This window comes from Aotus nancymaae, unplaced genomic scaffold (genome assembly GCF_030222135.1).
Source record: "Aotus nancymaae isolate 86718 unplaced genomic scaffold, 86718_ANA_hifiasm-v0.15.2.pri h1tg000059l, whole genome shotgun sequence".
NCBI lineage: Eukaryota > Metazoa > Chordata > Mammalia > Primates > Aotidae > Aotus > Aotus nancymaae.
In genome coordinates this window covers 27,618,166-27,633,375 of record NW_026988473.1, presented here as the reverse complement: position 1 = coordinate 27,633,375, position 15,210 = coordinate 27,618,166, and the positions used below count along the sequence as shown (strand labels likewise).

Below are 15,210 nucleotides of genomic sequence, written 5' to 3'. Positions count from 1 at the left end.
AACTTGGCGTGTTCTCAGATGGTGGAAGGGCCCTGTAAGTACGGCGGCCCCAGCGAGGTGGAGAGTGATGGGAGGCACAGTGGAAGAGGTGACTGGAAACATGGTAGGGAGGATCTTAGAAAAAAGTCTGAGTAAGGAGGTCTGACCCTTGGAAGTTTGCTTCCTCCTTAAACACGAAGAACCTGTGTGCTGGCTGACCCTGAATGTTAACAGCTCTCTCTCTTTTACTTGTCTCTTTCACAGGCTTACAGGTTTTCCCAGCTTCCTGAGATGGTCATGGGCTCACCGCCGCCACCTGTACCTCCTCGGACTGGTCCTGTGGCTGTCGCTTCTCTCAGGCGGTAACACATTCCTTTCTTTGCTTTGTTTGGAGTATTTGGAAACGAGTCAGTCCTGTGTACCCTGACCTAACAAAAGCACCAGCAAACTTCCTTCATGCTCTGCCCATTCAGGGTGTGTCACCTATACAGGCAACCACGTGCCTGTGGTGCCCCGAGCACCACGAATCAACAGATCACGGTGCTTTTGTGCTTTTTAATCAGAACGTTCTTGAGAACCCACAGTTGAAGAAGCCCAAGGTCAACTGCCCCATACCTGGGAAGCCCTAGACCCTGACCTTGAACATCTAAAAATGACTCCAGCTCAGGTCACCACAGCACCATGGCTGCTACCAGAAGTCATTTGGTTATTGAGGGGTGGTGTCTGAGAAGCCAGGGAGGGGCAGGCATGTCTGAGCACCCACCCCAACTCTTGACTTCCAAGAGGGAGAGACTGGAAGCGTATGAAATCAGATATCTCCATTGCAATGCATATGTTAAGCATATCTTTGCTCTATGAAAATATAACAAATGCATGTTTTTAATAGGGATGGGCAAGAAGGACAAAAGCCCTGAGCACTGGGAAAGGCTAGAACTGTGCCCTGGGGTACACATGGACCACTGTCCTGGCCTTCCTACTCCAGCCTCCTCCAACACACAAATCACACCTGTCTGTGAACCATGGGTCTGGGCTTTAGTGAATGGGAAAGAAAAATAGGAGTTTCCCTCGGGAGAGACCCTGCTCTCATTGCCCGTGGTTTAGAATGTGGAGTGGCGTAGGTGTCACCTCATGCTGCCAGCCAAGCCTGGTGGAAAGCAGCAGACCCTGACCTGCTGTGCAGCCCCAGCAAGTGGCCTCACCTCTCCAGCCCCTGTCTCTCTCTGTCTGTAACATGAGCACAGTGGCCTAGGTGATCTCAGAAGCTCTGGGATTCCCCTGAAAGGGGTCTCAGAATTGCTTATGGGGCAGAACTCAAATTTTCCCAGAAGGGGTTTTTTGAACAAGTAGCAGATGCCTGGAACATCGTGTGGGAAGCCAGGGCTATGGGAACAAGCAGGCAGAGGGAGGGAGGGAGGGAGAAAGGAAGGGAGACCCCACCCTGATGAATGGTCACATCATACAGCCTCCACACTGGACCCTCCTAGGAGAATAGCAGGCGGCTTCTCAGTTACTCCGAGAGTCCTGGATTGGAGGGGCCTCATACCAGCCATTTGTGGGAGGTTTACTGATGGCCAGCATCAATTTATTTCTTCTTCCACCACCTGTCTCCTCCCAGCCCCTTCCACACCATTTGCTATCATCTTGCCACATATCAGGGGGTACTGCCCTTTATGCCCTTTATATAAACTCAGGATTAGACCAGGAAGGAACCTTTGAGATGAGTTTGTCTACCCCTTTTGTTGTACAGATGAGGAAACAGGCTTGGAAAGGGAAGGTAGGCTGGGCACAGTGGCTCATGCCTGTAATCCCAGCACCTTGGGAGGCTGAGGCTGGTGGATCATTTGAGGCCAGGAGTTCAAGACCAGCCTGGACAATATGGTGAAACCCCATCTCTACCAAAAATACAAAAATTAGGTGGGTGTAGTGGCACGCACCTGTAATCCCAGCTACTTGGGAGGCTGAGGTGAAAGAATCACTTGAACCGAGGAGGCAGAGGTTGCAGTGAGCTGAGATTGTGCTACTGCACTCTAGCCTGGGTGACAGAGTGAAACCTTGTCTCAAAATAAATAAATAAATAAAAATAATGAAAGGGAAGGTAGTTGGAACCCAGATTTCTGCCTTCCATACTCTCCCTTACTGTGGCTGTCATTTGCTCTGTGACAGCCACTGCTCTGCTCAGAGGGTAGCCCTGTGGGGGGCCAGACCTGCTGCAGCTGTCTTTGCCTGTTTCCCACTAGGCTAATTTTAGGGGAGCCTGAAGTCCCTCTGCGAAACTGCCTCAGGCAACGGGTGATGCTGGTGAGGGAGAATGGTCTGTGGCTGAAGGACCCTTTGGAAACCCAGGAGATGTCCGCGTCTGCAGAGCTCAGGCTGCCCTCTTCTTACCCGGCTGTCTGAGCACCAAGTGGAAATAGGGATGTGTTAAATGGGCTTGATTGTCTGGTTGCTCAGGGACCAAAAAACAGTTCTGTCAGTGAGAATGCCCACTGCTCCCTGGAGCAGCCCAGCTTCCCAGTCTTAGGCTTGGTGCTTCCTGCCAGTTAGGAACAGGGACTGTGGCTCCCCAGCTGTCCTGGGTGTGAGAAGGGAGCAACCACACACTCCAGGCAGAGTCTTCCCATTGGCTGCTGCTGATGTCATCACCTCCTGGGTCCACCGTCCCCAGCTAATACCCAGAACTAATTGCTTTTCTTCTTTTATGTGGAAATTAAATATTCTACCACCCAGAGACACGAGAGCCACCCTTAAGGGAGAACTGACCTTGACCATCTGAAAATGATTCCAGCTCAGGCCATGACAGCTGCTACAAGTCTAGGTGTCCCTGCCCTGCTGACGCCCCTAGAAGGCCCTTTGTTATCTGGGGATGAATCCGGTCCTGGGAGTCCCACCCTCATGAGGCTTGTAGGCAGCTGTCCACGCCTAAAGATGACGGGGCACATTCCTGCCTGGGCCGCCACATGAGGTCTGGGACAGCACTAACACAATCCCTCTGCCCCATCTAGATCCACCTCAGACATCGGCAGCAAGACCAGAATGTCCGAGTCGGCAGGGCCCGAGCCCACCCAGCTGCACGACAGCGCCTCCTTCACACAGATGTCCAGAGGCCCCGTGTCCGTGGCACAGTTGGATCAGTCGGCTTTAAATTACTCAGGTGGGCAAAAGGGGAAAAGCCCAGTGTGCCCCCCAACCCTACTGCTGTGCCCTGTCCTCCCGCAAGCCCCAAATCCAATCTCTTTCCAGCCACCACCCTCAGGAATCACAGCCACTGCATTTCTGGATCCCCTCATATCTTCAGGAGCCCCAGCTAAAAGAGCTACTGGTTTTTTTCTTTAAAAGATCTGAAATCGGGCAAGATACCAAGTTATGCGAAAGTCAGCATGTATGTTAACATTTTGCCAAACTTCAGTTCAAGTGTTTTTGGTTTTATCTTTAAAGCATTCCAGATACACCCATCCACCCCCATCTCATTCCCCTTCTCCCAAAAGGTAATCCCAGGCCTCAAGTGATAGGTTTTAATCCTTTGCCACATTATATATATATATATATATATAAAACAGTATACATTAACGTTTAATGTATTTTAAATTTACATAAATGATATCATGGCATACATTTCCTTTTGTACTTTCTCTATTTAACATCGTTTTAAAAATTTCTCCAGGTTGCTATACACATACTATATTGATCTAGTTCATTCATTTAAACTGCCATGTGGTATTCCATGATAAGCCACAGTTTATGTTTTTCCCTATTGATGGACATAATGGTAGTTTCCAGTTTTTGCTATAACAAACAATGCTGAAATGAACATTGAGGTTTGTACGTGACCTAATTGGTTTCTTAGTTTATTTAAACCATACCTTTTAGGCTAAAACTGCAAGCACCCAGTTGCCAACACTTACTAAAGCATTCATGGTGTCTAGAAATTCCACCAGTGAAGTCCATTTCTTTTGGTTCTTTTTCTTGGCTCTTTTAAAACACACATTCTCTTGGGAGGAAAACACCTGGACACTACGGTGTTACTTCCTCTTGCTGGCAGGTCAGGGGTGTTGGGATGGGAGGGGGAGTTGGACCATCACGTCTCTAGAAAGCCAGGACTGAGTCCCAGCAGATGATGCCCTCTCGTTCTGACTGCGAGGGTGAGTGAGGCTGCGTGGCAAGTGGAGGTCTGCTTCTCCTCCCGCCCCTGGAGACCTTTGTCCTCTCATCCCCTAGCCAGAGCCAATGCCAGAGTCCTCCTCTGCTTCCCTAGCTTCCCCAGGCCTGGGCAGATGCAGGCCTAGTGGGTGGGGTGCTGGCTGGGCCCACAACTCCCTCTTCAGGGGATGAGAAGAAGGGAGAAGTCCAGAGCACTACTGCTGGATTTGGCGAATTTAGAAAAAGGCTTTCTTGCCCCAGGTGAGTACACACTCCGCCTGTGACAAAGAGAACACTGGCTGGACTTCAGCCCCACTTGGCCTCTAGGCCAGGTGCTCTTGAGCAGTACACCACCTCCCCAGCTGTGCACAGTGGCTCTAGAAGAGGTCCACAAAGAAAGAAGACCAGGTTTCCTCCGCCACATCCCACACGCCTCTGTTGCTACATCAGCTCAGACCTGATTTCATGAGGCTTCAAATCCAGCAGCCAGCCAGGGAGCCAATAAAACTGACTTTATTTGGCTCTTGGGTGGCTGGATCCCGCACATCAGCCTCTCTTAACCCACCTCCTCCATTTCCTCTATGCCAGGTAATACGGTGCCGGCGGTGTTCGCCATCCCAGCTGCCAACAGACCTGGCTTCACCGGCTACTTCATCCCGACGCCTCCCTCGTCCTACAGGAACCAGGCCTGGATGTCCTATGCAGGAGAGAATGAGCTCCCGAGCCAGTGGGCAGATTCGGTGAGACCGTTGCTCTTTCCCTCATAAACCTTCACCTGCGTAACACACACCAAGGAGTAAATGGGATAAAAGGTTGAGGCTGAGGGTTTTGTTATCTCAGCCTCCCTCCCAGTAACCGGATGACTAAAGTCAGCCATTTTAAAGGAGATAGACAGTGTGGTGAGAGGGGATGTCCCCTTGACAGAGGAGCTTGAGACCTGCCTTCTAGTCCAGTTTCCACCTCTTCCTAGTGGGACAACCTTAGTCAAGTTAATTTTTATAATAATATCTACCATTTGTTGATTATTTTCTATCTATCTACCAGACGCCTTGTCAGATGTTTTGTTTATATTATTTAATCTTTCTTAGTCTTATCAGGTAGGTTTTATCATTCCCATGAGTACTCCCATTTTGCAGATGAGGAAATCGGGGATGCCACTTAGCTAAGGTCACACAGCTAGTAAGGAAGTGCCAAGGACAGAATTCAAACCTGTACCTGTCTGACTCCAAAGCTTTTATTAAATTTGTTTCTTTTAGCATAAAATTCTGTAAAATTTTAGAAGATATATCAGAAAATGAAGCATTAGAAATCCAAGACTAGGCTGGGTGCGGTGGCTCACGCCTGTAATCCCAGCACTTTGGGAGGCAGAGGCAGGAGGGTCACCTGAGGTCAGGAGTTCGAGAACAGCCTGGCCAAGATGGTGAAACCATTTCTCTACTAAAAACACAAAAATTAGCTGGATGTGGTGGCAGGTGCCTGTAATCCTAGCTACTCGGGAAGCTGAAGCAGGAGAATCACTTAAACCCAGGAGGCAGAGGTTGCAGTGAGCCGAGATCGCGCCACTGCACTCCAGCCTGGGCAATAGAGTGAGACTCTGTCTCAAAAAAAAAAAAAAGAAAATCCAGGACCGAATTACTACATTACTCCACATATTAATTTTCCAGATGACCAAAGCTTACCTCTTTAATTTCCAAAACATTTAAAAATATACGTAGCTTAGCATAAAAATATTTCTGAAGTGAATGCTATCTTCCCTCTTCTCCTTTAAAAGAATATACAATGTAATTTGCCTTTTATGAATGATTCAGTATCCTTATGATGCCTCATTATACTCAAATGGCATTTGTAGGATGAGCTCTCATGGCTTGTAGAATTATTGCCCTTATATTGTCGAATATCTCCCAACTACTATAATTTTTTGAGTTACTATCATGGCTCAATATATATTTTTTCTGACCTTGCTTCTAGCAGGGACTCCAGCGGGCACTCGATATTACTGTCAATGTCCCCACATCTCATAATATGCTCACCCTTAAGTGTGCTTTTGCATCATGTGCCATTATCTGCAAATGAGGCTTATCTGCAATCAGAGTTGTTTGTAAACTTGGAATAAATAAGCTCTAAGAGAGGAACTAGAGGGATTCCCTGCTGTTCAGTCTGTGAATCTGAACGTGGCACTTTATGGCATCTGTTTTTATTGTTTGGGGGCCTTTTTTGTGTTGTCATTCTCTGCTGTTCCATGCAGCCGATATCACTGGATATGATTTGATCATTCAGAGGTTATTGATTTTGTAATCCCACTTCATCTGAAAGTTGTTATCTAGACTTTTCAGAAAGTAGACAATGTTTAACTTGAACTACTTAGGCAGTAAACCTGCAGCTGCGTGGAGTATAACACTGGGCACCAACCGGAGTTGGTAGAGGTATTTTCCAAAACCTTGACCCCTGTGTTCAAGACGCTTACAGATGATCATTTGGCCAGGCTTATAGCTACATCTAGACACGTTTGGGTTCACAATTGCCTTAAAGATGAAGGTAAAGGAACCAAGCAAATGGAAATGTAACCTTCCTGCCACGATGACTGGACTGATCTTTCTGGGCTCACCTCCCACAGTGTGAAGGAGAACAGTGTCCTATTAGTTATTTATTTTTAATTAAGAGGAAGATGATTGCTGCAGCCTAATTGGGTCTTTCCTGGAGCCCAATTATCACCTGCAATTAAGCAGGGAGGCGTGCCCATGAAATGAGCAAGGTGAAAGGGGTGATTTATAGCTCATGAAAGTAAGTGCAGAAAGCTCAGAGAGACTAGTTGTCAGCTTGAGAAGGGTCCAGGAATCATGCACACCTTCCCCATCTATGTGAGAAAGAAAAAAGTCCCCCACCAGCATTTGGATTTCAGACCTTCCTGATCCCAGGAGCTAGCTTGGATAAAATCACTTGGACCTGGGATGACAAATAGGTTTTGTCCTTGGTGCCAGATGGAGAAGGATTGAGAGGGGCTTCCAGGCTCAGCAGGAAACTGCTGTGATCCAGTTGGTGATGTCTGCCATGGGCACTGGCTAGGGAAGTAGTTTTACGTGCCAGCCCTGAATTTTGGCAGGAAAGGTATGATGGCTCCAGCCTGCATCTAATATAAGGGATGAAGAGTTTCTCATCTCCTCATCTTCCCTGCTTCTGCCCTACTGCTGAATATTGCCCTGAGGATACGCCAGTGGGATCAAGTATCCCTTGCCTGTCCCAGCCACCAGCACCAACAATCTTGATACCACAGAGCAGAGGGGTCTCAAGAGTTGGACATTGACTCTCTCAGCCACAGCAAGTACAGTTAGCTGAATTTGAAATGCAGGGAAAGGGAAGGTGGTAGCTTCCTTCTCAGATATTTGCTCCCAGCTGATCATTCTTCAGAGATTTTCAAACTATGCTCCTCAGAAGCCCAGGTTCTGAGACTCCCTGCTCTTGCTCTGTACAATTCTGAGCACTGGTGTTCAGCAGTAAGCAAGTGAGTCACTTGCCCATTGCCCAGGAGTCTGTCTGTCCACCCCACCCCTTGCCATTCATGGCCCTGGGGGCTTGGCTGCAACCCCACTCAGAAATCAGAGCCTGTGCAGGGAGAGGAGAGAGGCCAGGCAGTAGAAGCAGACACCTCCAAGGCAGCAGGGAGGGAGGTGCCTTCCCAAGATGCTGAGGATGCAGGCTGATGCCCAGTCTTGTGCCTGGGAGGGTGATTGGAGCTGTACCTGGGGAGCTCCAGCCCTGCCATCTCAGAAGGGGCAGGATTCCAGCTTATCCCTAGTTCCTGCCTGCTCCATGGAGGGGGAGGCCCAGTCTGCAGCTGTGGGTGGGGTGGTTATAGCTGCACCCAGGGCAGATACCTGCCTGTTCCTGGCCCTCTCCAAGACCACAGGGAGGCTCGAATCGACAGCACACTTTGGATAGCTGTTGCCCCACCCAGGAGGGCAGGGCTCTTGCTTACTCCATAGAGCAGGAGGCCTGGGTCTGCAGCTGACGTTTGGGTGGCTGCAGCAGCATCTGGGGGAGCTCCTGCTCCAATTCAGAAGGGGCGGGGCTCTCACTGGCTCCATGGAGTGTGCACCCCTAGCCGCGCAGCCCTGCTTCAGCCAGTGTGATGGCAGAAGCCAGTGCCATCAGCGCTCCCATACATTTTGATTTGATGATTTGCATTTGATTTTCCCTTTGCCCAGAATGCCACGTCTTCCTGGAGGTACCCTGTTCAACTTCCAAACTCACCTAAGCTGCCCAGTCCTCCCACACATACTTCGTTCACCATAGCACTCTGTGCCTCTGTTGTCCGTGAGTGCTTATTCTGTAGTGTTCCAACTAACATCATGGGGTATGAAGGTCTTTTGTGGACTACTCTGGAACAGCATCCCTGTATGTGCCACTGTTTCTGTGGGAGAATTGACTCTAAATTCAAAATTACTGACTTGTCCTTATTCCTGGAAGTTTACATATTTTAAGCATAGAACTCTGTGTCTTCCACTTTTGATGAAGAGAAAAATTTTTCAAGAAACCAAAATCATATCCCAGATTCAAGACACTGTAATGCAGTGATTAATTCCAGCTCTTAGAGCCAGACAGACCTCTGCAGAGCATGTCTTGGTAGCTTGTCACCCTAGACTGTGGCACTCTTCAGTTTCCTCGTCTGCATAGTAAGGATAACAATACCTACCCCTTAGGTTATTGCTTTGAGAACTAAATGAGATAATGTTTGGAAAATCCTTAGTACAGGGATCAATCAATATTAGTTATTATTATTAATAATAAACCCCTCGGTTCCTCTGGGGTCCATAAACAGTTCTGTTTGCTGGATTGTGCTTATATGAATAAGATAACCAAGAGCTGGGCGTGGTGGTACCCACCTGTAGTCCCAGCTACTCAGGAGGCTAAGGCAGGAAGATCACTTTAGCCCCAGAGTTTGAGACTGCAGTGAGCTATGACTGTACCACTGCACTCCAGCCTGGATGGCAGAGTGAGACATCATCTCTAAAAATAATAATAGTGGCCGGGCGCGGTGGCTCACGCCTGTAATCCCAGCACTTTGGGAGGCCGAGGCGGGTGGATCACGAGGTCAAGAGATCGAGACCATCCTGGTCAACATGGTGAAACCCCGTCTCTACTAAAAATACAAAAAATTAGCTGGGCATGGTGGCGCGTGCCTGTAATCCCAGCTCCTCAGGAGGCTGAGGCAGGAGAATTGCCTGAACCCAGGAGGCGGAGGTTGCGATGAGCCGAGATCGCGCCATTGCACTCCAGCCTGGGCAACAAGAGCGAAACTCCGTCTCAAAAAAAAAATAATAATAATAATAATAATAATAGTAATAAAAATAAGGTAGCCAGATAGATTCAAATATAGACTCAGATGTATATATTCCGAAGGTTTCCAGCAACGTTTAAAACCACCTGTTTAGGGGTGCCGAGATGGCCGAGAGGAGGCAACACCAGGAGGCAGCTCCCACCAAATGAGACGCAGCAGGCTAGAGGACTTCACAATTCCAAGTGAGGTGCCAGGTTCATTGCGGTGGAACTGGTAGGATTCTGAAAATAGCCCAGGGAAGGCGAGCCAAGAAGCAGGGCATGTGCAGCCCAGGGAGGGCGAACCGAGACATCTGGAAAGTGCAGCCGGCTTGGAGGGCTGGGGACTTCACCCCCTCAGTCCTCTGATTTGGATCCTGTGGTTCTCTCATCCCTCCTGCAACCCATGGTCCACGAGAGCCCTGCCAGACTGAGGGGTGCTGTGGGTTGTCGATGCAAATCTGAGCAATGGCTCCCGCCTGGTGCCACAAGTTGGGACGGACCTGGGAGGAAGTGTGGACTAACGCCAGTGGGACAGAACAACCCCTCCCACAGAAAGAGGCAGAGTTGAAAGCAGGGAAACAGGCCATAAGGCCTGGCAGGCCCCACCCCGCCCACAAAACTCAAACTGAAGCCTGCGTACTAGAGAGCTTCCCAGCGAAAACACCAGTTTGATCCCAACCGGGAAGGTCGAGCTCAGGGAAGGAAAGACGCCATTGGGAAGGTGGGGCCAATTTAACCTGCCTAAACAAACTCCAGGGGACGACCACCCACCCAGCAGCCTGACTGCATCTGAGGCAGCCCAGCAGCGCGTCTGCAGGCCAAAAAAGATATCACTCCAACCTCAGCAAAAAGCAGGTACACTCAGAGATTCCTCCCAAAATCACCAATTCAAAGATCAAAGGGAGATAAATCCAAGAAGATGGGAAAAAACCAGCACTAAAAGGATGAATCCATCAAAGACCAGAACACCTCTTCTCCTCCCAGAGATCACAGCTGCTCACAATCAAGGGAACAAAACAAGACAGAGAAAGAGTTTGACAACTGACAGAAGCAGGCTTCAGAAGGTGGGTAATAACAAACTTCTCTGAGTTAAAAGGCCATGTTCTAACCCAATGCAAAGAAACTAAGAACCTTGAAAAAAGGTTAGACGAAATGCTAACTAGAATAACCAGCCTAGAGAAGAACATAAATGACTTGATGGAGCTGAAAAACACAGCATGAGAACTTCACGAGGCATACACAAGTTTCAACAGCCAAATTGATCAAGCAGAATAAAGGATATCAGAGACTGAAGATCAAATCAATGAAATAAAATGAGAAGGCAAGATTAGAGAAAAAATAGTGAAAAGAAATGAACAAACCCTCTAAGAACTATGGGATTATGTGAAAAGACCTAATCTCTGCTTGATCGGCATACCTGGATGTGACAGGGAGAATGAATCCAAGCTGTAAAACACTCTTCAGGACATTATCCAAGAGAACTTCCCCAACCTAATTAATAAGGCAGGCCTATATTCAAATCCAGGAAATACAGAGAACACCATGAAGATACTCCTCAAGAAGAGCAACTCCAAGGCACATAATCGTCAGATTCACCAGTGTTGAAATGAAGGAAAAAATCCTAAGGGCAACCAGCAATGATGAGTCACCCACAAAGGAAAGACCATCAGACTCACAGCAGATCTCTCAGCAGAAACCCTACAAGCTAGAAGGGAGTGGGGGCCAATATTCAACATCCTTAAAGAAAAGAACTTTCAACCTAGAATTTCATATCTGGCCAAACTAAGCTTCATAAGTGAAGGAGAAATAAAATCCTCTATGGACAAGCAGTTGCTGAGAGATTTCATCGCTACAAAACCTGCCTTACAAGAGCTCCTGAAGGAAGTACTAAACATGGAAAGGAACAACCAGTACCAGCCACTGCAAAAACATACCAAATGGTAAAGAACAATGATGCAATGAAGAAACTGCATCAACTAACAGGCAAAACAACCAGCCAGTAGTGGTCATCTAAAATTGACCACATAATTGGAAGTAAATCACTCCTCAGCAAATGCAAAAGAACGGAAATCATAACAGTCTCTCAGACCACAGTGCAATCAAATTAGAACTCAGGATTAAGAAAAACACTCAAAACACAAGTAACAAAACAGCCAGTAACAAAATGGCAGGATCAAATTCAAATGTAACAATATTAACGTTGAATGTAAACGGCCTAAATGCCCCAATCAAAAGACAAAGACTGGCAAACTGGATAAAAAGTCAAGACCCATCAGTGTGCTGTATTCAAGAGACCTATCTCATGTGCAAAGACTCACATAGAGCCAAAATAAAGGGATGGAATAAGATTTACTAAGCAAATGGAGAGCAAAAAAAAAAAAAAAAAAAAAAGCAAGGATAGCAATCCTAGTCTCTGATAAAATGGACTTTAAACCAACAAAGATCAAAAGAGACAAAGAAGGGCATTATGTAATGGTAAAAGGATCAATGCAACAAGAAGAGCTAACGATCCTAAATAAATATGCACCCAATGCAGGAGCACCCAGATACATAAAGCAAGTTCTTAATGACCTACAGAGAGACTTAGACTCCCACACAATAATAGTGGGAGACTTTAACACTCCACTGACAATACTGGACACATCAATGAGACAGAAAGTCAACAAGGATATCCAGGATTTGAATGAAGATGTGGACCAAGAGGACCTAATAGACATTTACAGAACTCTCTGCCCCAAATCCACAGAATACACATTCTTCTCAGCACCACATCACACCTAGTCTAAAATTGACCACATAATTGGAAGTAAATCACTCCTCAGCAAATGCAAAAGAACGGAAATCATAACAGTCTCTCAGACCACAGTGCAATCAAATTAGAACTCAGGATTAAGAAAAACACTCAAAACACAATCACATGGAAACTGAACAACTTGCTCCTGAATGACAAATGGATAAACAATGAAATGAAGGCAGAAATAAAAATGTTCTTCGAAACCAACGAGAACGAAGACACCACATACCAGAATCTCTGGGACACATTTAAAGCAGTTTCTAGAGGAAAATATATAGCAATAAGTGCCCACATGAGAAAAAAGGAGAGATCTAAAATTGACACCCTATCGTCAAAACTGAAAGAGCTAGAGGAGCAAGATCAAAAAAACTCAAAACCTAGCAGAAGACAAGAAATAACTAAGATCAAAGCAGAATTGAAGGAGATAGAGACACGAAAAACCCTTCAAAAAATCAATAAATCCAGGAGCTGGTTTTTTGAAAAGATCAACAAAATAGACCATTAGCTAGACTAGTAAAAAAGAAACGAGAGAAGAATCGAATAGATGCAATAAACAAAAAAGGGGAGATCACCAATGATTCCTCAGGAATACAAACGACCATCAGAGATTACTACAAACAGCTCTTTGCACATAAACCAGTAAATCTGGAAGAAATGGATAAATTCCTGTACACTTGCACACTCCCAAGACTAAGCCAGGAAGAAGCTGAAACCCTGAATAGACCAATAACAAGGTCTGAAGTTGAGGCAGCAATTGATAGCCTACCAACCAAAAAAAGTCCAGGTCCAGATGGGTTCACAGCCAAATTCTACCAGACATATAAAGAGGAGCTGGTACCATTCCTGCTGAAACTATTCTAAACAATACAAAAAGAGGGAATCCTTCCTAACCCTTTCTATGAGACCAACATCATCCTGATACCAAAACCTGGCAGAGACACAACTGAAAAAGAAAACTACAGGCCAATATCCATGATGAACATTGATGCAAAAATCTTCAGTAAAATACTGGCAAACTGAATCCAGCAGCACATCAAAAAGTTTATCTACCATGATCAAGTAGGCTTTATCCTGGGGATGCAAGGCTGTTTCAACATACACAAATCTATAAATGTAATCCACCACATAAACAGAACCAAAAACAAAACCACATGATTATCTCAATAGATGCAGAGAAGGCCTTTGACAAAATTCAACAGCCCTTTATGTTAAAAACTCTCAATAAACTAGGTATTGATGGAACATATCTCAAAATAATAAAAGCTATTTACAACAAACCCACAGCCAATATCATAATGAACAGGCAAAAACTGGAAGCATTCCCTTTAAAAACTGGCACTAGACAAGGATGCCCTCTCTCACCACTGCTATTCAGTATAGTATTGGAAGTTCTAGCCAGAGCAATTAGGTAAGAAAAAAAAAAAGGTATTCAATCAGGAAAAGAAGAAGTCAAATTGTCCCTATTTGCAGACAACATGATTGTATATTTAGAAGACCCCATTGTTTCAGCCCAAAACCTCAAGCTAGTAAGCAACTTTGATTTGGCAAAGTCTCAGGATACAAAATCAGTGTGCAGAAATCACAAGCATTTCTATACACCAATAACAGAGAGCCAAATCATGAGCAAACTCCCATTTACCAATGCTACAAAGAGAATAAAATACCTAGGAATACAACTAACAAAGGATGTAAAAGAGCTCTTCAAGGAGAACTACAAACCACTGATCAAGGAAATAAGAGAGGACACAAACAGATGGCAAAACATTCCATGCTCATGGTTAGGAAGAATCAGAATTGTGAAAATGGCCATACTGCCTAAAGTAATTTATAGATTCAGTGCTATCCCCATCAAGCTACCATTGACCTTCTTCACAGATCTGAAAAAAAACACTTTAAACTTCATATGGAACCAAAAGAGTGCCTTCATAGCCAAGACAACCCTAAGCAAAAAGAACAAAGCTGGAGGCATCATGCTACCTGACTTTAAACTATACTACAAGGCTACAGTAATCAAAACAGCATTGTACTGGTACCAAAACAGAGATACAGACCAATGGAACAGAACAGAGGCCATAGAAGCAATGCCACACATCTACATCTATCTGATCTTTGACAAACCAGACAAAAACAAGCAATGGGGAAAGGATTCCCTGTTTAATAAATGGTGTTGGGAAAACTGGCTAGCCATATGCAGGAAGCTGAAACTAGACCCCTTCCTTACAGCTTACACAAAAATTAACTCCAGATGGATTAAAGATTTAAACATAAGAACTAACACCATAAAAACCCTAGAAGAAAACCTAGGCAACACCATTCAGAACATAGGCACAGGCAAGGACTTCATGAGTAAAACACCAAAAGCAATGGCAACAAAAGCCAAAATAGACAAATGGGATCTAATTAAACTTAAGACCTTCTGTACAGCAAAAGAAACAATCATTAGAGTGAACTGGCAACCAACAGAATGGGAAAAAATTTTTGCAATCTACCCATCTGACAAAGGGCTAATATCCAGAATCTACAAAGAACTAAAGCAGATTTACAAGAAACAAACAGGCCGGATGCAGTGGCTCACACCTGTAATCCCAGCACTTTGGGAGGCCAAGGCAGGTGGATCACGAGGTCAAGAGATCGAGACCATCCTGGTCAACATGGTGAAACCCCTTCTCTACTAAAAATACAAAAAATTAGCTGGGCATGGTGGCGTGTGCCTGTAATCCCACCTACTCAGGAGGCTGAGGCAGGAGAATTGCCTGAACCCAGGAGGCGGAGGTTGCGGTGAGCCGAGATCGCGCCATTGCACTCCAGCCTGGGTAACAAGAGCGAAACTCCGTCTCAAAAAAAAAAAAAGAAAGAAAAAGAAAAAAACAAACAAACCCATTCAAAAGTGGGCAAAGGATATGAACAGACACTTTACAAAAGACGACATTTATGAGGCCAACAAACATATGAAAACATGCTCATCATCACTGGTCATTAGAGAA

At 45.8% G+C, this 15,210-nt stretch overlaps 1 protein-coding gene across 4 annotated transcripts in view; it reads left to right on the top strand.

Annotated features, from left to right (window-relative positions):
- Positions 1-15,210, top strand: part of KIAA1549L (KIAA1549 like) — a 288,955-nt gene that overhangs the window by 266,235 nt on the left and 7,510 nt on the right. For all 4 annotated transcript variants that reach the window (XM_064365044.1, XM_012452311.2, XM_064365043.1 and 1 more), the window contains 3 exons: positions 244-341; positions 2,982-3,130; positions 4,705-4,856. In XM_064365044.1, coding sequence (XP_064221114.1) covers positions 244-341; positions 2,982-3,130; positions 4,705-4,856 — 399 coding nt within the window. The remainder of the gene's footprint in view (positions 1-243; positions 342-2,981; positions 3,131-4,704; positions 4,857-15,210) is intronic.